This window comes from Ascaphus truei, chromosome 8 (genome assembly GCF_040206685.1).
Source record: "Ascaphus truei isolate aAscTru1 chromosome 8, aAscTru1.hap1, whole genome shotgun sequence".
Lineage (NCBI taxonomy): Eukaryota > Metazoa > Chordata > Amphibia > Anura > Ascaphidae > Ascaphus > Ascaphus truei.
Window position 1 is genome coordinate 66472474 of NC_134490.1, and position 23952 is coordinate 66496425.

The following is a 23952-nucleotide window of genomic DNA, read 5'->3' on the forward strand; positions in this document are numbered from 1 at the left end:
TGACTAGCTGCAATTAACCAGCTCTTTGCTGGATTTTCAGACCACTAGAGGGAGCTTTATTTAAACAGGGATAAGTCCCTGTTACAGTGTCACATTTCCATGACAATGTGATTCCGCATGGCGCTGTGTTGCCATGACAACATGACGCTGCCTCTGATTGAGCCACCTTGGCTGAAGCTGGGATATCCTGAAAACCTGACCTGTTGGGGGGGAGGGGGGGCAAATTGAATATATAATAGCCTTTTACTTTTGTTATAATTGATCAATTCTAGCATGTTATATGATTAGTTCATATACCAATTGGCATTGATTGATTTGATTCACATTTTATTAGCGAACCAATGCGAAATGTGACCTTTTTTCGCCATATAAATATTTGCACATTACCGGCATACCCCGGTTTAATGACACTCACTTTAAGTACACTCGCGAGTAAGGACATATCGCCCAATAGGCAAACAGCAGCGCACGCATGCGCCTGTCAGCACGTCCTGCACAGCAATACCGGCTCCCTACCTGTACCGAAGCAGTGCGCAAGCGGGGAGACTATAGAGTCCGTTACAAATGCGTTATTTACATCAGTTATGCACGTATATGAGTTTGCAGTACAGTATATGCATCAGTAAGTGGGGAAAAAGGGAGTGCTTCACTTTAAGTACATTTTCGCTTTACATACATGCTCTGGTCCCATTGCGTACGTTAATGCGGGGTATGCCTGTGTTACATACATGCTCCGGTCCTATTGCGTACGTTAATGCGGGGTATGCCTGTAGTTTTAAATGTTAGCAATAGAGATGGGCACATTTTCTTCGTGGATTTTGGTCTGTGCATTTCCATGAATCAATCTCAAAAAGGGCGATTCATCTTTTCAAAAAAAAAAATTTATTATCACGACAATCCAATCCGCAAACTCCGCAATCCGCTGGCGGGTTTTAAGAATGCAATCCACGGATTTAATTGATAAAATCTACCAGCAGATTGTATCCCAATAGTAAAACAGTGTAAGGCGCAAATAAGGAATAGGTGAACTAGTGCAGTGCTCAATTAGTGAAATAAAGCACTCACAGCCAGTCTGATGTAATCGAAATAAAGCATGGATGTAGATAACTGCAAGCTTGAATCCTCCTCAGAATAATCAATGCGATGGACATACCACAATACAGTTTATTATAGCAACAACAGAACTGGCAAATGTAGGGATTGCACTCACATGTTCCCAGTCTATTCAGCGCAATAAGTGTGATAAGGGCACACTTCAGCCTCTCTGGAAAGACACAGCTACCGCCGCAGGTCTGCCTCTGGTGTTCCGTTCCACTCCTCGTGTTGGGCGCTTCCACTGCTGAGCGCGCACCACAGTACAGTGTCCCAGTGGAGTCCAGGATGGCTGGCCGGTCTGTACGGTGTCGTCCGAGTGGCAAAAAAACCCTACGCGTTTCGCCTTCGTCAAAGAATCGGCTTCCTCAGGGGTTATGACAGCCTGACACTCAGATGGGGTTTTATAGGCATCCCGGTCAGTGTAGAGCCAATCAGAAAATGTCCCAAATCAATTCAATGATGCTGAACAGTTCAGGTGTTTGAAAATACTGTGTGCTCCCTTTCAAATTCATTTACAACCTCCAACATACAATAAAGTTGCAAAACAAATGTCAACATTTTAACAAGAATGTCTAATACTTTAATCTAAACAGAAAATGTATTTAAAAATGTATTATTACAAAAAAATACAATATTACCAAAAATATCTAAAAAGGAAGAGACAAGATATTAATATCATAAACAGATGAGATTTTATAACCACAATTTACAATACAATTTAGGCTGTATAAATTTTTTTTTTTTTTATATGGTTTATTACAAAAAAATAAAAATACTAATGGTCTATTGCGGCCATGAGTATAGTACAATGGTATAAATACATTTATAATAACATTTATCTGAAAATATAATAAAACCCAATTGTATTGGAAATTTTCATTCAAAAAGGAGCCCAAATCGAAATCCACGTTTAACCCTAATGGTTATAATGTTTTCAACTTATAAATCCATAGGGTTTCTTCTTGGGATAACTCCTTTTCCCTATTACCACCTCTCTAGTTCTTATTAATGAAGTCTATGCCTTTAACGAATAAACCTTATGAGTTTCAGCTGAACCCAGTTATAACGCGGTCCTTGGGGTCCACAACCCCAAGACCGCGTTACAACCGGGGTCGTGTTAAAATTTCACCGGCATCAGCTCTCTGCCCGTCCTCATTACAGATTTAATTCTCCTCCATTTTGCCGCGTTACCAGTGCTCTCCTCTTCCTGCTGTCCACGTGATCATATCTTTCTGCTCTGCTCATCTCTCTGCTCTCTTGCCATTATTTTCAAACATTCAATTCAATGCTTTATTGACTACCAGACACAGACACAATTAAACATTAATACATTTTGTACAAAACACATGCAGGGATTGAACTCGGGAAATTCTGATACCAATTCCTTGCTTCTTACCTCTACACCATAGGCTTGGTGTGACAAGACATAACCTATAAATATGTTTATCCTCTACAACACATTGCCACAGGGTACATGTCAATGTTAAATCTTAAGTCTTTAATCTTTAAGTCATAATTGGAACAGTGGGGTTGCCATGAGCTGAGATGTGTTCATTTCAGCTGCGGGGACCCCCTGGTTCTGTAAAGCTAGCGCCGGTACCGTCCTCTGCAGAAGAAACAAAATGGCGGATTAAATCTGCTGCATCAGGTGGCCCAATCAGGGTTGCCACTACGGATTTTGGCCATGTATCTCCGAGCTACGGGTTTACTTGAAAAATCTCTGGGCGGCATTGGCATCTCCCCCTCCCCGTACAGGGTCCAGTCAACATGGCTCTGCAACAGCAAATGGTGCCACGTTACCATTACAATGGGATGCTATGTGACGTTGCGATGTCACGCAGTGTCCTGTTGCCATGACAACGTGACACCATGGCGTCCTGTGTCATGGCGCCATTTGATGTCGCGGAGCAATGTTGACGGGACCTTGCAGGCGGAGATGCCGGGAGATGCCGCTGCCACTGAAGGTAAGAGAAGGTAAGAGAAATAAATAAAATAAATACAGGTTGTCCTCGCTTACCGATGTCCCCGTTTCTGAAGGATGCCTTATCCGACGCCGCATAATGCAGTCCGCCACAATCTTCAGAAAGCAAGAGAAATTTGATATAACTCTTTGAGTTTCAATGGGGCCCCACTGACAAGTCATGATTATGTCATCGTTTCACCGCAATCACATAATCGCGATGTCACCGCCATGATGCGGAGAGGAGAGGCCCTTCTCTTTCGATCATATCTCGTTTACCAGCTTCTGTGGATCTCAGGAATCATTCTTTTTGTTTTTATGTGGATCTCCGCTAGAATATGAGCAAAATAGGCATGGCATAGATATAGTCAGTGTTCGACAAACCTATACATTTGCTTGCCCCGGGCGAGTGGATTTAACCCTCGGGCGAGTAAATATTGGCCCAAGCAGCACACGTTTGGTACTAGGTGGCGAGTAGATTTTTTTGTGTGGCGAGTAGATTTTTTGGTGATTTGTCAACCACTGGATATAGTAATGAGGTCCCTGCCATGCTGGCCCTAGAGACATAGTAGCAACGTCTTATGGACTGCTAGGGTTAATATCCAACCGTTTTTTATTTTGTCCTTTTTGGTTCAAAGTCAAAAAGCTGACACCATTGGCATTGCTGACCGATTGTAGCTGTTAATGACTCGGAGTCCGGTAATTATTGTAGTCCCAGTTATTGCGCTATGACCTTTGTGTGCACCCATTATTCTTAAGATTTTCATTTTAGTAATGTAAAGTAATGGTAATCCAGAACTTGTATAAAGTAGGTCCTTTTAGATGTCTCACATGCCTTTAATGGGAAGACGAGGGAGATTATTGTGTCAGACTCCTTTAGATTTAAGGGTAAACTGAACTGTTGAACTGTCTTATTGGGGGTCATATGAATACAGAGCATTTTCTTCCCCTGGGCCAACACAGTGGGACAATGTATCTTGTGAAACGTGCTATATTTGTAAAATGTGTGACTTTTCGTAGAGTACTAATACTTATCTAATGGTCCACTGTAGAGTAGTGTGAGTTTTTCACCAAAGTTCACTAAATCAGTGAAATATCATTAATCATTATCATTAATAAATCCATTTTTTAGGAAAAATTTAAGCTGTGTAAAAAAAATATTTATTAAAAGTCTATGTGCAAGTTCAGCTGGCCCTGTATATACTGCCATTGTCAATCAATTCTGGCAAAATGTGGTAAAATTTTGCCAAAATTGGCATAATTTCCCCGTAATCTGGTAACAAAAAAAATGGCATTTCCAAGCAATGTGAACTTTGGCTTAAATGTCTTGCAAAGAAAACTTGAAGATATTTTCACATACTGGCCCTTATTCTGTAAGGTGGGATAAGCGCAGACGACGTGCTGTCGCATGAAAGCTCCATTGACTTTAATGAGGCTTTTCATCCGATAACACGTCATCTGCACTTATCACACCTTACAGAATAAGGGCCACTGTACCTAGTCAGCTTAAACATCAATTTCTCACTAGTGCAGCATACTGTTTAACTAGATTGGCCATCACTTGGGTTTAGGGGCAAAGTTCATCTTTCCTGTCTTGCCTTCAAATACTTTCTAGGCAAGCTACCCGTCTATCTGAACAAGCTCCTCACCCCTACCACATGCAGCACGTATCATCTGAGATCTAACTCCAAACGACTGTTCATGGTCCCAAGGTTCAACAAAGTATGCGGCCGCTCCTCTTTCTCTTACCGTGCACCCCACAACTGGAACAACCTACCGGAGACTCTCACATCCACCACCAGTCTAAGTTCTTTCAAAACTAAAGCTGTCTCACATTTTAATCTGATCTGTAACTGTTACATACGCCTATAAATTATATTATCTTTAACTGTTCATGCAATGTCTTTAAATATAATATATAATATAATGTATAACCCTTGTCATTTAATGTAACTATGTATTGTCATAACAACTCTGTGCCCAGGACAGGCTTGAAAACGAGAGGTAACTCTCAACGTATTATTTCCTGGTAAGACATTTTATAAATAAATAAGACATCAGTTTATCTCCCAGCTACAACATGCAGAGGTTTATGTAAAACTTAAACAATGATATACTGTAATGTTTATAAAAAAAAAAGGTGCTGCTTTTGTCCCAGAACTTGTGAGATGGGTTACTGTTAATGTAAGCACTGTTGGATACAGCTGTGAGGAAGACAATTGAAGAGAACTAGCTTTGCATATTAGTGACTGCAGAGAGTCCATGAGAAGAACAGGGAGAGAGGAAGGCAGCAGGCTGACGGAATGACAGCTTGTGGAAAAGGCTTCATCTTCTGCTCTGTAATAAATTACCCTTTCTATGCCACTTTAGGTTTGTTAGACAGTATGTGAAAGAAAAGTAGGATTATGTAACCGGAAAGGGAAAAGGGTAGAAAGCTTCTGGTAAACGAGGATAGTCCATTAGTAGAGTTGTGGTGAGGAAGTCTTGGGAATCCCATTTGCTCTTATCCTGGATGTATTCTACAGAAGCTCAGATAAAAGAGTGAATAAACAAATAGAACCTTTAGAAGAGTGAATGTTACCAAGTTTCCTTGTAACAACGGATACAGCTGAGCTTGTTCCATGGAGGAAGCTGGGGAGATAAGCCACATATTGGAGCCAATCACTTCCTCATACACAGCAAGGATCTAGAAGGAAGCTGAAGATCACCACACTCTACATCAAGGATTTATAGAACAAGCTCACAATGCAATATGTTGCAGGTGGAGCAAAAGGTCTGCAGCTCATAACAGGTGTTAAAGAAGAGAGGAACAGATCGTAGGATCACATAAGAATTCAATCTCCATGGGGCAACAGGTGTCAGTTCATCATACCTGCTATTTAAGATCACAGCACCGAGATCTAAGAAGCACATCACAGATTATAACAGGCATGAGAGCAACAGGTCATAGCACAACGCTGGAGTTTAAGAAAGAGAAATAGGATCACATTCTGCAAAGATCCTGGGACCTGCAGATCATTTTACACAGGGTCCTAGAAACCACTTACTGTATACCCTGGAACCTACAGATCCATACAGGTGAACCTGGGAGTGGGCAGCAGGTAACAAACCCCGGTGGGCCTGACTGTTCAAAAATAATCCGCAGTGGGTACCTGTGTCCTATCTCCTATGCCATTCAATTGTCCAGCCTAGGATGCTCCTGAAGGAGGAGTGGCAATTAGAGGGATTGAAAACTCTGGGCATCATCCTCTTAGTCTTCAGTGCAGTCAAATTGCTGCACTTTCTGGGACTTATTGACTTCTCAGGAAAAGGTAAGAACTGAAGGAGGAGGCACAGTGTGGGTGGTCAGGGAGGAGGCACGGTGTGTGTGGTCAGGGAGGAGGCACAGTGTGGGTGGTCAGGGAGGAGGCACAGTGTGGGTGGTCAGGGAGGAGGCACGGTGTGTGTGGTCAGGGAGGAGGCACAGTGTGGGTGGTCAGGGAGGAGGCACGGTGTGTGTGGGTGGTCAGGGAGGAGGCACAGTGTGGGTGGTCAGGGAGGAGGCACGGTGTGTGTGGGTGGTCAGGGAGGAGGCACAGTGTGGGTGGTCAGGGAGGAGGCACGGTGTGTGTGGGTGGTCAGGGAGCAGGAGGAAAGTAACATTTAGGAGAAATGTTTTTGTTTTTAAACATATACCCTTAGTTTCAATACATATGTCCCCCACTAGAAATAAGTACAAATGACAATACAATCTTGACTGTAATTTGTACTATGGTAAAAATGTGAGAGGGAGGTGGAGGGGGGGGAGGGTAATAATGCTTTAAAACTGAGCCTAGGGACTTATTTTCCAGTGAGGTCTCAGTGCTAATTATTTTTTCTATTTTGGAACACCTGTATTAAGTCATAATGCAACATAAGATAGAAAAGACAGGAGTGAGCTAAAGTCCTGTGGAAAAACCTTTGTAGAGTAAGAATGTGTTCTGATCTTTGTATGAGTCAACTTTGCTATTTATGTTAATGGTGGGCAACCTTTACCAGTCACAAACCAATGTACTATATTTGAATGTAAAAAGATCAGCTCTACAGATATGCACATCATACTTAAAACCAATGTACTGTATGTAACCATTCCTGGACCACATTCAGTGCCAGATACTGGCCATAACACGACAGTGAAGGGGTTAGACTATTGTAATCAGAGATTATATTGCCTTTAAAGTTGGGCTATTATCCCTTTTTTCAAGAAATTTTGAGACTTTTAGCCATTTGAGGCAAGCCTTTTTTGACCAAATTGTTAAAGGGAAATAACAAAAAAATAAATATAAACCCTTCTTCTCCTCTTTGAGGACTTGTACAACAGATAACCTAGATGTAGTGTTATCTTTGTAACCTAGTCTGTTGATTTATTAATGTATTTGTTTGCTTATTGTTCTTTAGCCCTCCCCGTCATATCATTATATAAAAATCTGCAAATAACAAAAAAATAATATATATATATATATATATAGAAGGGAATGTGTTTAGAAATCAAATGGTTCTTCTGTTTTCCTTACATATTTTAACTACCGATGGTCCGGTGAATAAAAAGGCTTTATTTAGAAAGACAGAAGCTGGTGAACTCAATTAGAAACCCCAGTATCTGTTCTCCTTATGACATTGGTCAAGTCAATGTACCTTCCTTTGCCTAAGGCTGAGTCCAGGGTCAGTGCTTAGGCGCTGATCCGTGCTGAGGCGCGCTGACGCTGGTCAGTGAGCCCCTGCAGCCGCAATGAGAGCGGCTTTAGCAGGGGCTCGCGCACGCGTCCGCAGGCGTGCAGAGGTGTAGGTCTTAACAAATTTCTAGTTTGAGCGCTCATGGGAGCGCAGGGCCGGTCACGTGAGCGGTTCGCCCAATGAGGGCGAACCAGCTCCGTGACGTCACTGGCCCGCCCCCCGACACGCCCCCAAACGGCACGCAAACTAAGGCCAGGGAAAGCACGCGCTTTCCCTCAGCCTCAGCGCGCCTCCGCCAGGCTGCAGTTATCATTGACTCAGCCTAAGACACCAAACATTAGGTTGTAAGCTCTTTGAAGCATTCACTAAGTGCACCTGCGATGTGAATACGGTCAGCGGCATATAGGACATATCTCAGAAACTCACCTAACATTCTTCAGTTGAGTACATGGGGTGCAAATCATACATTATAACAAGGCTCGGTGCAATAACAAGATATGAGAAGCATTATAAAATTGCATCATATACATCTGATTTCAAGGGGTAATGAGCAAGATGAGAAAATAAATTTCTTTGGCATTTTACAAAAAAAGGTTGGGGAAATTAATAATGTTTATTTTGTACAGTGCTTTTCTCCAAATGGGACTCAGCGCTTAATAATTACAGTACAGTGCGCGGTACGCACTGTAGAATTTCTACAGACACAGGCCCTGCCCAGATCTTATAATCTCTGGTTTTGGTGCCGGAGGCACAGGGAGATAAAGTGACTTTTTCAAGGTCACAAGGAGCTGACACCGCAATTGAACCAGGTTTCCCTGATTTAAACGCAGTGTCGTTGTTTACAGAGTTAATGACGTTACTCACTGAGCCGCTCCTTCTCATATAAAAAACTAGCAGCACTGGTTGATTAGATATTTAAAGTCAAGACTTGCAAGAACTAGCACCTTTTCAGCACCAACGCACTTTAACATTTTACTGCATATATTTCCATTGCATGTAAGCTGCCATCTCTGGTGTGGAATTCTCGCACCATATGTCTTTGGTTTATGTAACATCCTTGGAAGGACCCAGAGAACAATGTATTCACTGTTACTACTCAGTTTCATGTGGGTAAGATGAGACCTAGACCAGATGCAATCTAATCCAACCTGAGAATTGAAAGATGTTCCTTCTTTTTAAATAGTGGATTCAACGCCTCTCCCACCCAAATGTCTCCATTTATGGGATATAGGAATCCCTCTGAATCCATCCGCATTATTACAATGCAACAGTTTGTACAAACAGTAACCTTCCTCTGGAGCTTTTCTTTCCCCAGCAATAATGCAGCCGTGTCTTACAGGCAATGAATGATTAGGAGAAGAATGGTAAAGAAAGCACAAAATAAAATGTGTTAAAGAACAAGTAGCGAGTGATTAGAAACATAACCAGTAATAAATAGAAGGTCGCCATGAAGCACTGTCTGTCCCATTGGATGCATGGAAATCAAACTGGTTATGCGCAAAATATTCTGCAAATTATAACCACGGAAACTTCTTACCTGCAAGTATTGTAGGTGTCTGCCTCAGTGCGTTAAAAAGCAATGCTACTATATTATCTACTAATGTTTTGTTATTTCCTTACAAAAAGCAGGTAAATCCATCAGTGGATAAAGTAGTCGCAGGCCTGGAAATATTGAAGTTATAGTTTGTTGCAATCTGCTGTGATGAAATATATATATTTTGTAATATACAGTTTAGTGCAGTCTACTTATCAAAGTCTCCTGGCTGCAAAATTGGACAAACCCAGCGCAAAAAAACAGCAACATATTTATCAAAGGAAAGGAATCCCATTGAAAGAAAACTGGGCTTATTTTAGAAAAACTCCCTCCTTTCTAACCCTGTAAATATTGCTTTAATCTCCCGAAAATACCATCCAAAGAGCGCTGCCCCAATGTTTAATAAACACAGATCCTTTTTTTTTATTCCATCACATTACTACTCCTTTTAAAGTCACTTTGAGCGCGGGTTACAATGGAGGAAGTATCAGTGTTTAACATTGAGCAGCTTGTATTTTCTTCCTTCTGTCCTTCTTTGTGAATCCACCTGCCTTGGTGGTTAATTAAATATTTAGGAGCAGCTCTTTGTTGTATCCTGTACTTGTAACTCCACCTGTGAATGGGAAATGACAAGGTGAACACGCTAGGAGAAGAGAGATCACCTGTATCTTACAAGTGGGACCACTTCTCATTTGTGTCTTAGAAATGTTGTAAAAGGTCACAACCCTTTGCTATCGGTTGGTCCTGTAAAACTGCAGATATCTGAATGACTGAAACTACATCTGAAGATGTGGGATACTGAAATATGAAGCAGTAATCCCAGATTGCTAACTTATTTTAAAAACATATTCTTTTTAAATACCCCTTTTCCTTGATTCTAAGACGCACCCTTGATTTAATAAAAAAAAATTTGGGGGAAAAAAAACCACTACAGTATATTAAATGTGCAGAATATTTTTTTTTAACTCGCAGACAATAGCATACATTTATCTACACTACACTACTCTACACTAGACTGCACTACAACTTTATGCTGCGGCCACGCTGCCGCTGAGCGCGCTTGGTGAGATCACTCCAGTGATTCCCAATAAGTATGGCCACGCTCACGCTGCACTCTCGCGCACGTTGCTCTCCAAAGCTGAGCGCTTGGAGAGACATGGAAATTTGATTTCCAAGTGCTCGGCAGGGTCACATGACCCTTCTGTAACCAATGGGGAGAGAGAGAGACAGACACAGAATGGGGAGAGAGAGGCAGACAGAATGAGGCGAGAGGGACAGACACAGAATGGGGAGAGAGAGGCAGACACAGAATGGGGAGAGAGGGACAGACACAGAATGGGGAGAGAGAGGCAGACACAGAATGGGGAGAGAGAGGCAGACACAGAATGGGGAGAGAGAGGCAGACAGAATGGGGATAGAGTGACAGTATCAGATGAGTGGAGAGAGAATGGATGGGTGGGGGGGAAGGAGAGAATGGAGGGAGGGAGAGAATGGAGGGAGGGAGGGAAGGGAGGGAGAGAATGGAGGGAGGGAGAGAATGGAGGGAAGGGAGGGAGAGAATGGAGGGAAGGGGGGGAGGGAGAGAATGGAGGGACACACACAGAGAGACACACACACACACAGAGACACACACACACACAAACAAAGACATACAGACACACACACACACACACACACACACACACAGAAACACACACAGGAACAGAGACACCCCCACAGAGACACACACGGAGCGACACACACACATACACACAGAGACTCACACAAACACAGCTCCCTCTGCAGTTCACACTGCGCAATGTGAAGATCCCTGACAGACATCTCCAGCTGTTCTCTTTGCATTTAAAGAGCTGTAATGTTAAATAGCAATAGTTACAGTTTCAATGCAATATTTGATAAAATGTGTTAAAGAACAAGTAGCGAGTGATTAGAAACATAACCAGTAATAAATAGAAGGTCGCCATGAAGCACTGTCTGTCCCATTGGATGCATGGAAATCAAACTTCAACAAACAACAACAGTTGCGTTCATAAATATTTGGCAATCTATCCTATTCAGAGGGCAAGTGTTGCCGGACAACTCCCTGGTGGGCTCTTGAGATGCTTTCTGAAAGGAAGAACTATAAAACTTCAAGAGCAGCCACCTGTACATGTTTATACAAAGGTAATAATGGCATAAAAGTCAGCATACAAAATATGAAACAGTTTCCTGGGGCACACGTGGAGACCACAGGATGGTTTTTGATTGCAGGGAATTTTTAAAATGCTGTTAAAATAAAGCACTTTTCTCAAACTTGTTGTATTATGAGAAGTGCTAAAAAATACATTTGTGCAATCTCCTGCTGTGTAAGGTACAGTGTAATTGTTATTGATACCAGTGAAATAGCTTTGCTGCAATATGGAGCATTTCCTTGTGGATGTGGTGCATGGGAGGGGCAGTGTATCTCTTGATGTCCAGAAACACAGCGACTGCTTTATCCTGAATACTAGAATACGTTTTGTGCCTGCTGTGTAATTTAGAAACCGTGACCAGGCAAATCCACTCCACTTACTGCTAACAGGATTACTTCTAATGTTTCCGGATGTGAACAAAACATTTAAATGGAGGTGCACTCTGACACGATGCAAACAAGAAATACTATGGGGCCTATGCAGAGAGCAGCGCTATTTCGAAATTCGCCATTTTTTGGAGAAAATCGCGCAGAAAACAGCAGAAAATGGCGATTTCCGAAAAACGCGCCAATTTTTCTTTTCTATTTGTAAAACTCGCCTCGCGGCTGGCGAGAACCTCAATCTCGCCAGTTTTAAAAATATCCTAATGCAGAGAGGCGCGAACGGCATCTAGCGGCTGTTCGATTGTCTCCTTTTTGCCTCGCCAGAAAAAATTGGCAAGAAGCTGCCGCTCGCGGCCATTGCAAAGGGAAAAAAAAAGGCGCGAATTTGTTTTTACACGTTTCTGAAGCGCGCATCTCGCCAATTTAAACTCGCCACACGCATCCATGTTAAACATAGCAGAATTCGCACTTTTCTGCATATGGAGAATAAAACTCTCCAAAAAAGCTACTTTTTAATAAATTCGCCATTTTTAAAATTTGCTGCTCTCTGCATAGGCCCCTATATCTGTTGGGTCCTCTCTTGTGTTCCCAAAAAGATTAGGTTTGGTTCACGGCAGTATTGCTGTATGTAGTCGTGTCTTCTTACTGCAAGTGTGGCTGCAGGATTGTGAATGTCAGAATTAATGTTGTGAACTGAACTGCATCAAATAATTAGATATAGGATTGGCCTGTAAGATTCCAGGACAATTCTTCCCTGGAATGTGTACTCTTGCAGAGGTGATAGTTGACATAGAAAGCTTTAGTCGTAAACCACAGACATGTCTCTTAAATAGAGTAAAACGGTGGTCCTAATGCAGTGCATTCTGGAACCTCACTAGTTACATCCTAACGAGGGAAGTGATGGTCGAAGAGTAAAACAAACTGAGACCGTCTTGATTGTTAAGAGCAGAACAAGCAAAGAACTGCTGGCCCGAGAGCAGACACATGAGTTTGAACATCTTGAGGTCTTGTCCCCATGTGCTAAAAGCCTTTGCAAAACTGTACATTGTGGATAGAGTGGCAATCATGGAATGGCTATGGCGAACATGATATGTTTTGCATTATATAACATATTCAGGTATCTCAGTTGTAGACAGTGGCATATGTCGCTTTTTGCTGCCTGTAGGCTGGGGGAGCGGCCCTCCTCAGCATACGACGTCAAGACGTCACAACGCCGCGTTGTCATGGCATGATTTACAGTTCTGCAGCAAGATCTGACAGACCCTCCTCTGCTGAGCCCAATAAAAGAGGACCAGAGACTAGAAATGTGCATAAATATGCACATTCAGACTCTTGCGTTCTTCTCAACGATGTCTTCTTTCTACCCCCTTTGTATCTAAAGCCCTCTCCCGCCTTAAACCTTTTTCACGGACTGCCCCACACCTCTGGAATGCCCTTCCCCTCAGTACCCGACTAGCACCGTCTCTATCCACCTTTAAGACCCCCCTTAAGACACACTTGCTTAAAGAAGCATATGAATAGCACTGTGGATAATCCTGGACACATGATACATAAAGCTTGGCCCCCTGCAGACGCACTTACCAGAACTCCCTCCTACTGTCTCTGTACGTTCTCCATACCTAAAAATTAGACTGTAAGCTCCTCGAGGCAGGGATTCGTCTTCCTTAATGTTACTTTTATGTCTAAAACACTTATTCCCATGATCTGTTATTTATATTATCTGTTATTTATTTGATTTCCACATGTATTACTACTGTGAAGCGCTATGTACATTAATGGCGCTATATAAATAAAGACATACAATACAATACAATGCATAGATATCACATAAGCATTTTCAAAATGATTTGCTACCTTGTAATGAACAGTAAAGGTGTGACTGATAGTAGTTATCTTACCAATGATTGCTTACAACCACACCCCATATGCTGGAAAGCTCAGCCTGAATTATTTATTGTGAAGTCATTAAAATACATTGAGAAGATAAACTTAGAACAGAAGGGAAGCCTATTCCAGGCACAAATCTTAACAAGAGAAGTTGAAACTATGAAACTGGGACTTAGATCTCACATTATCGCTAGTTTGGGCCTCATTTGACCGCTGTTTTTTTCCCCATATTTAGAATTTTCTTCACTATATCCCAATCAGTTGTAAATTGATCCACAGTAATACTGTAAACTTCCATCATTCCAGCTGCGGGGCGGCTCTGTGCTCCACTATCCTTTCAGTGACAAATCACTTCTACAAATGTCTATTTAGCCGAACATCTGCAAGCTTCCGTGCAAAGCTCTCGCTCTACAATTTGTCTTTTACAGAAACATGAAACACAATTTTACTGTAGAGACAAAATAATTCAGCATGTAAAGTTATGGCAGTTCTGAAACATCACATTTCACTGTCAGGACTCGGGCGTTGTGTTGCTATGATAATATCACCACAAGTGGCCAGGTCATAATTCAGAAATATTTGACATTGTTCTAACAGTTAGTTCCCTAAAACATAATTCTACCGAGATGCACAAGCTCCTAATCTTCAGTGAATAATTCCCCTGTCTCATTTTATATGTGGATTCTTGCAGGGGATTATTAGATATTAGATTATATATTTTTTAGCAATGCACGAAGACAGAGGATGCTCAACTCCAGTCCTCAAGCCCCCCAACAGGTCTGAATGTGTTAACTTGTGAGCGGTGCAGGCGCTGCTACAGGAGAGCCCTGTATTATCTCCCTAGATTCATCCAGCAAACACTGCAATCGCAGAAGCGCCCGCTGCGTCTGAGGTGAGTGATTGAAGGTTTGCGTGACGATGTACTCACATACACCTGAACAATGTCGCATCAATACATTTTAACGGATGTTTATCTTACACATATGCAAATTATATGGCAATGAGCAGTTTAACTAACAGCGCATATCCTCAGACCTCCCTCCGTTCATGTTAGCACATGGGGATAACGCCACGATGATTAGGAGCTTCCAAAAGCTGCCCTCACTCACATCCAGACCATGATTATCATGGAGTTATTTCTGGGAATAGCCTAACAGCAATGTAATGAGCATAGGACTTAACCCTTTCATTACAAAAAGTTACATGTGCCATGCAAAGATATATATTAGGGATGATATAAATGTCTGAAGCACATTATAAACTATATTATGGTATTTAGTGACTCTGATGATATGTTGGTTTGAGCTAACATGGTACATAATGTAATAATGACTGTGTAAAGTATGGATGTACAATAATGTATCTCCATACATACCTCAACAATATTATTTAATATGTATTTATTTATGTACATTAAAATAAATTAAGAAAGGACACTATAAATAATGGGAAAACTCGAACTAGAATTTGTCAACATTATCATAAGATTCAGATTAGGTTTTGGTAAGGCACATGAGTAATGCGTCTTTATTGCATGCGTTAATAGCGCGCGTTAACGTTTCACCAATGCGCATGTGCAGTGTATTGAAAAAAAACATGACTCTGAGACATGAAAATCACAGTTAATAGTGCTGCTACTTGGGCGAACTGACATTATTTTTGCATCAGTTTTGAGGATACCCATTAAAATGAAGAAACATAACATCCGTTCCCAATTTCCGTAACGCACGTTATTAGCGCAAGAATGAAGAACTTCTGTGGATCTACCCCATAGAGCTCTGTGCTGCACAGTACCAGAGTACACACCCAGTTTGGGACGCTCGTTCTTTATGAGTTCCTGGTAGAGAGCAGAATTCTATGATTTACAGTTCTGCAGCAAGTTCCCACAGACCCTCCTCTGCGCAGCCCAATAGCAGGCAGACCAGAGACCAGAAACATGCACAGCACATTTCCCTCATAGACATCACATAAGCATTTTCTAAACGATTTGATACCTTGTAATGAACAGTAAAGTTGTGACTGATACAGTAGTTATCTACCCAATGATTGCTTACAACCACACCCCATATCCTGGAAAGCTCAGCCTGAATTATTTATTATTATTTTTATTATTTATCTACAAAACAAGACACATTGTTGATTCATATTAGCCATAACAACAGGCTGTTTAAAGACGATTGCCGCAAAGCAGTGTGATACTGTACATGGACCTGGATATGAGCAGTGGTGTTTTCGTATGGAAAAAGGTTGTCGAGACCCTAAGCAAAGAAAACTATATTTCTATCTAAACTATGCTAAATAGTTTGCATGTAAAAATGTGGCAGAAATAAAATACATCCCCTTCCGGTTAGTATCCCAAACCCATTGCTTATCCTTTCATAATCACTATCAGCTGTCTTGTTGATCCCTAATACATGTGCTGCAATTCAGTTCCCCTGAGTTCCACTCCACCGATCAGCAGAATAGTTATAATTATTACTATTCTTCTCTATATGTCTGTAACATAGTCATAAACATTCCCATAATAACAGCCATTTGTGTGTAATCATTTGTGTGATTCCCAGTATTCTCAGTATAATTATTTACAGTACAATGCAAGAATCATTAAAGCTGCAGAACAGGCGGCATTGTGCTTTAAAAAACTATTATTTTTCAATTTCATGTTTGAAGCAGGGGGTCTCTGGAGTTGAACTGTATTAATTTCAGCTCCGGGGACCCCTGCTTCCAGAGATACTTACCTCCGCAGCGGTGCCCGTATCTCTGTGAAGTGTAAATGTCCTGATCACGCTGGCCGATAGGATGCCACAAGAGAATACGTCATGGCTTCCTATTGGCCCTCGTGACATGGGACATTTAAAGCCGCCATTACGATAGGCACACAGTTCGCTGTTCACAGTCCAACTCCTGCACTCAACATTCTTTTTACATGTTTTACAAGCAGGGGGTTCTCTGCGCTAAACCCCATTTATTTCAGTCCGAAAAGCCCCTGCTTTCCAAGATGCACACTGTCACGTACGGCACACCTGTGAACATGTGACCTGCATATGGGACAAGGGTTAATACACAGCTCTCAAGCTGGCCCACTTTTCACCTTCGCAAAGGTCCCTCAAATGAACAATATCTCCGCTCAATCCATCCCCATATACCATCTGTCATGAACAGCACGCAAGTGACCACGTAACTTAGATATGCAACCAGGGTTAATACACACGGCTACTCAACTCACCTTTCTCCTCCGCAATGTATTTTCTATGAGTTATATTAACCCCTTACTCGATTGCAATCATATTTGCTTCCACCACCCAAGAAATATCAAATACATTTGCAGTCTCGGGTCCCTGTTTATTAAAGAAAAACTATGCACTTAACACACAAAAATATGTTGTGGCAAAATGTGTTTGAAAATGCACGCTTTGTAAAGAGTATTTACAAACAATTCATTCAGAGCCCAAAGACGAAAACTCAGTCTACGACTCAGCCATCTGTGCTGAAGCAGGGATATCCTTAAAACCTGACCTGGTGGTGGCCCTTGAGGACTGGAGTTGGCCACTCCTGGACTAGGGATTGCCGTTTTAAGATGGATAAGGTGAGATTAACTCCTCTTACTGACTCTCCCCAAGGTAGGGCATACGGGCAAAATGGGGGCAAAATGCTTTGCTACAAAAAGGTGCAGGGTGAAAATAACCGGTTGTGCTCCAAATATGCCTGGACACATAGGGATCTCGGTAGCAAGGCAAACGTGGTGTAATTCTGGGGCAAAAAAATACCATGTGTGTCAAAGGAAAAGTCCTATTGAAAGCAATGGGATTTGTTTATTTGTTGCATCTGGTGCAATTGTTTTGCCCCCAATTGTTCCACGTTTAGCTTGATAAATAGACCCCAAATGATGGATAGAGATGATTCTTGGATGCTAAATTCAATAACACATAGGGCCATATGGCAAGACAAAAAGGGCAGAACCAAAGGATTATTTTCTTTGGTACATTTTGTGCAGTTGTATTATCCAGCATTGCTCCACTTTCTCCATGATAGACAGACCCCAATTTCAGTTTACATCCAGTACCTTGTAATACGCTTTAGTTGATAGGTTGCAAGCTCTTTAAAAGGAGCAATTCATCGCTGCTCAATAGCAGCTTCTTGGAAGAACATCAATGCGCCTTCCAAACAAACGGTAAACAAAAGGTTGAAGGAAGTCAAAATAATGGAACTTCTCTTGGCCCAGCCCTCTCAAAAAGTGGAAAAATTCCACAAAGTATGGGACATATGGTCCCCATCCTAGTCTAAACCCTCGACCAACCCCAGTGTAGGGGAACAATAAAAAGGGAATCGGTGACTAACAAAATAAAGGCAGAGACACTAAGGGTGTGCACGCTCAATCTTTCCCTGCCACACCCCACACCTCCCCCCCCTCCCCCTCTCTCTCTTTCTATTCTTTTCTCTTAATCTATCCTTCAATACCAAATTGATGAACCCGAAGAGTGGACAAATTCATAGATATATATACAACTGAGGTCACCCTCATCTATCCCACAAAGGTATGGGGAGCCATACAGTTAAAACAGATATATAAGTTTTTTGATAAGCTAAATGTTATTAGCTCTGTGAATTTATGCGACTACACGTGTACATGTATTCCACTCTTCCTTGATGAGACGGAAATGTATAAAGTGATATTATATGTGAAAAACAATAAAAATTGAAACAAAAAAAAAAAGGAGCAATTTATGCTTTTTTTAAAAATTATTATTTAAGCTGAGGGTTTCTGGAGCCAACCCCTGTTAATTTCAGCTCCAGCGATTCCCGAGATACAGACCTCCGTTGGGGGGGGGGGGGGGGGGGGGCGCGATATCTCAGCAAAGTTTAAAGCTCTTTTCACATGGTAGAAAATAAACACAGAAGCGCACCAAGGGTTAAGAAAAATGTAATACACAATAAGTATAATAACAAGTAAAAACTTACATATCAAAATATATAAGTCCAGTAGCGGCCAGTGCATAGGTGATAAGTCCAAACGAGTTGGTAGGCGCAGGAGGTATAAGCTGGAGCTCGCAGATCAGTCCCGCGCACTGGGGCTGACTTGCTTGGTAAAACCTCAAAGCCTGCAAAGTACTACCCCAGTACTCTTTGCTTCTTGTGCCTGCCATCACATGCTGACCCTGCCTGGACTTCCTCTGGGACCTTTGCTCACCTCCCTTGGGTTACTGGAAGACTGGGACATTTCTCCTTTCTTTACTGAGGAGAAGCTGCACTTCTACACAGTGCATGTTGGTGTCCAGACGCTTGGTTGTACCAGTCCCAGCTCTCCCACGGAGCTTTGAGCTGATTCCATCCGCTCACTCGAGTGGGACGTGTGCTGGGAAGGAAGTACAAGGCGATTGGAGGGCGACTCAACACGGGTCCTGCGACAAACCGCAACCCGGAAGTAACATCTGAGGTTTTACCAAGCAAGTCAGCCCCAGCACGCGGGACTGATCTGCGAGCTCCAGCTTATACCTCCTGCGCCTACCAACTCGTTTGGACTTATCACCTATGCGCTGGCCGCTACTGGACTTATATATTTTGATATGTAAGTTTTTACTTGTTATTATACTTATTGTGTATTACATTTTTCTTAACCCTTGGTGCGCTTCTGTGTTTATTTTCTATCATCATCTGACGTCGGAGTCTTCCTACGAAAGTCATCGGTGGAGGAGGGGTGCCTTCCCATCACAGCAGCAGCAAGAGGGGAGAGTTGATCTACTTCAAGATCCCCTTTAGGAAGCATGAGCGCGGTTTGATCTTCTTATTTACTCTTTTCACATGGGCCAATAGGATGCAGAACCTGATGATGTCACGGCTTCCTATTGGCCCACAGGGCGTGGGAGCTTTGAGAAGCGGGCATTATGTGAAGCCAGCTAGCCGAGCGGAGCAGCTACCGGCAGCCCCTACGGAGGTCTCTATCTCCGGAAGCAGGGGGTCTCTGGAACTGAAATGAATGTGGTTCAGCTCCAAAGACCCCCTATTTCAATCCTATGTTTAAAAAAAATCACTGACGTTTATTACCGCTTTAATGCAATGATTCCTTCCAACAAAAGATTTCTTTTAGGCTTGTTTCTGTGTATTCATGTGTTGTATCAGCTTTGCTTTGTGCTTGTACTGCTAGTTCACCTATACTGTAAAATGTCATGTACTTTGCGGATTTTTTAAATTATACGGGTACTTTAAGAACTACAGTAGGATGAACAACCCTGGCTCATTGTGTGTATGCTTTGTATGGAATTGGGTGTATTCATCTATTGATGCACAATATGTCATATAAAACATATTGGCCTATGTGTATCAAGGCAAATGTGAGTAAATTCTGGCGCAAACATCTGAACCATATATATCAAGGATAAGATACCACTGAAATCAATAGGATATTTCTTTCATACATGTGAAACAATTTCTGCCCTCAATTTAAACCACCCGTTCCTTGCTATATACAGTATACACATAAAGACAAATCAGTTTATTGCAGCAGTTTATTGCTGTGGGGCATCTTTAAACAAGTGGCAGCAGGGGTTCTCTATGGTTTGAATAGTAAGGTGTTCGGGGCACAGTGTACTCATTTGCCTGTCATTACCCAGAATCCCTGGCTGCAGTGGAAGCACTGTATGCTAAGAGATAATAGGGAAATACAGGGTTGCAGACATGTCTGAGACGTGTGAACAAGTGATATTTTTATTTACTGTACACTATGAAAAAGTGATAGGCAGTGTAACATCACATTCCTGTATGATAATTGCTCACTTGCCTTCCTTCCCGTACAAGCATGAGATTAGCACAGACACACTAAGCACTGATAAAATATGCGGGAGTACTTGACATGGAAAAAGCCAGGACAGCAAAATGGTTTTACTGTCTGTTCCCACATGCATGAAAGTGACAGATTTTGTGCTCATGAAATGTAAAATGTTTTAGTGTTGCATGCACATGTGATGGGACGTTTGTATACTTACAGTATATATTAAAAACAAATGCTTATTCTAAAATGACATGCAATTTATTATGTGTTAATTGTTCCCAAATCTTTGCTGCTCTCCTGTATTCTGTTCATTGTTTTTCCGTTTCCAAATATTGATGTTCCGGTAACTTTGTACTGTTATGTTTCCTTTCATATTCCATGAACTCTTCCAGCCCTTGTTACGTTTAAAATGCTGTATTTTTTTTATTGTGAAAATACAATATTTTAAAACATCATTTAAAATCTCACTAAAATAAATTCAGACGAGTGGTGCAACGTACAAATGATTTATTTCCACTTATTCAGCATCACGTTTGCAGGTTTGCTTGGCATTAGTCAGGGAACATTTGGAATAAATGGAATGGATACAACGTTTCCCATTCTGCTTTAGATGTTTCTGAATCAGCCATGGAGGGTCAAGTTGCAACTAACATGACAAATTTGATCCCATCTTATAACACTTTGTCACTTTGAACCATAAACTAAAGCACTTTATTAACATTATAAATCTAAGAACACTGGAGAACATATAGATCAGTTACGGCCAACTCCAGGCCTCAGGGGTCAGCAACAGGTCAGGTTTTAAGGATTTCCCTGCTTCAGCACAGGTGGCTCAATCAGTGGCTCAGTCAACTGAAGCACGGATATCCTTAAAACCTGACCTGTTGCTAGCCCTTGCGGACTGGAGTTGGCCATCCCTGATTATAGATGGAGAACGCAGTAAAGTTGTCATTTTAGCAGCTGTAGCACACGTAATAGAATGATAAATGACCATAAAAACATCTTTTTTCTCTATAACATAATAAATGGCTGGCATAGCGTGTGAGCTGACAAAAACATTTCTATCACATAAAGAACATGCTAGTGTATCTAGGATGAATGAATTGTTTTAATTTTACATTGCCACAACCCTAAACTCTGAAATTACATATCTCATTCCACCCCGAATAATAGCTTTAACCCTGCACTAGTGAGAGGAACAGCAAGAACAGCCGAGGAAGAATTAGGAGGCTGTCCTGTTAGGAGATAACAGGTGGTGATGGGGATGCAATACTGTAAATGCAAACACAGTCCACCCCACTGAGGTAATAAGAAACATTTGAAAAGCTCTGATGTACTGTACAGTAACACAGGGTCTCATTTTAATATTTGTTTGTCATTCTTCAATTATAATTTTTTACACCCAGCCAAGTATGTACTTTTTTGACTGTATCGCCCACAAAACAATATTTGAAATAAGCCCACGAGGAGAGCTCTGAGAGCTTGCGAGAGATTTCACGGCCATACGTTTTCTTTTGATTGCAAGGTTTTTTTCTTTCCCATTATCAGACGCTTAATACATGGTGGATGAATAACAGTATACAGTTTTACAGTCCATGGCCTCTTCACTCCTCTTAATGGAGAAAGAAATCTTGCTGCAAGTTTGCAGGGAGCAGTTGAACACAAGATAAATACTGTATATATATTGCCTGTGCATGCCTGGGAACCTTACAAGGGATCCTGTATTAGTGCCATCTATTATAAATAAATTATTAATTGATGCCTCATCAGCTAAGGGGTGGCCAACTCCAGTACTCAAGGGCCACCAACAAGCCAGGTTTTAAGGATATCCCTGCTTCAGCACAGGTGGCTCAGTCGAAGGTGGCCCTTTAGGACTGGGGGTTTTGCCACCCCTGCAGTAAAGTGATGCTGTTTGAGTCATCTTTTGCTCAGCTGCTGCACATGTATATACAGTATGTCGCATTTAAATACAAATTGATTAGACCAGATACAAATACTTTCAAATATCACGATTAGCTAAATATGGTGGTTTTTTTTTTATCTCTAGCCCAAAACGAGAATAACACATGGATATCATTGCGCCCCTGTCTGAAGGAATAGCTGAATAACAAAACCTAGCGGGAAATTGCTTACTTAGTTTTCTACCATGTTTCAATCAGCCCAGTGAACAAATATGTCACTTTAAAGGGCTTATTTAATATCCGCCGAAGCGGCCAATCAGGGTGTTTTCTACTGAAATTTCCCATTGAAAGAGTAATTTCAGCCAAAAAAAAAAATTGGCTGCTTTGGTGCATATAGAATAAGATTACCAATAATAAAAAAAAAAGTACACATTTACATGTTGCATCCAATATTCGAGATTTTATGCTGTCACAAATTACATGGGCCGCTGTCTGTTTTCCTTGTACTAATAAATTGCATGTTGGTTTCTGCTTTGCTTGCACAGTTTGCTTTGTTCTTTAGTATTTTAGTTGACATAATGCTCAGTATATATGCGAGGAGAACAGGGTACAACTTGTCATGAATCGTACCTACACAATATTGTTGTATTGTTTCTGTTAAATCCATTAGAGGATCACAAGCTTTGCAATGAATGGCAGTGCTCAGTATCACACGGTTTAATGAGACATATCTTTGGTTTATAGAATAAATGCACAGCAAATAAAAAATATCACCTGTGAGCACATTCACGTCTCAGACAGGTCTGCACCCTGCCTTTCCCTTTATCTCTTACCATACAGTGCTTCCACTGCAGCAGGGATTCTGGGAAATGATATGCAAATAAGCAAACAGTGGCACCTTTTCCTTCGTGTCCATTTTAACACGGACCCCTATGCCATAAATTATATAATATGTGGTAGAATAAATGTTAATGTTGAAACATGAGGTAATTTGAAACATTCTGAAATATATATATATATATTGGGCTACAAAACAAAGAAAACTGGCATAAAAACACTGATATCAACGAGGTATTTAGAGAGATTACTGTCCCAGTTTTGAGGGATATTAGTAATCCATTTACACATGAGCACATCTCAGTAGCACACCCCTTCCATAGCAATACATAATGAGTGTCCCTAACGGGGAATCTTCCCACAGTTGTACCTTCTGCTCACTTCAATAGTGCAGAATACAAAATCATTGTGGGACATTTGTAAAAGAATTTCTATACTACATTATAATAACTTTATTTCATAAAGCGCTTTTCTTCCAGTTGGGACTCGGCTTCACAATTACAATATAGCGCATGGTAAGCAGCTCGTACATACTGATGTAGCGAGACGTACTGTTCACGGGGCTGCGATCGCTTACGGCACCAAGAACAGGAAGGATTATAGCTGCGGGGGTCCCTGCTTCTGAATGGGACCCCACACAGCGTTGGTCCTTCAGAGCCATCAGGCTGAACAGTCTAGAGGAGTTGAGCAGAGGCACACTCTTCTACGTACAGACGCAGTCTCCAT

At 41.5% G+C, this 23952-nt stretch overlaps 1 protein-coding gene across 3 annotated transcripts in view; it reads left to right on the forward strand.

Annotated features, from left to right (window-relative positions):
• The window catches only part of KCNIP2 (potassium voltage-gated channel interacting protein 2), a 349098-nt gene that overhangs the window by 290068 nt on the left and 35078 nt on the right, over positions 1–23952 (forward strand). The window contains exon 1 of one of the 3 annotated variants that reach the window (XM_075612413.1): positions 5353–6366. The exons of the other annotated variants lie outside the window; for them this stretch is intronic. Within the exon in view, the coding sequence (XP_075468528.1) occupies positions 6249–6366 (118 nt within the window). The 5' untranslated portion in view covers positions 5353–6248. Of the gene's footprint in view, positions 1–5352; positions 6367–23952 lie in introns of those variants that run through there. 3 annotated transcript variants of the gene reach the window in all.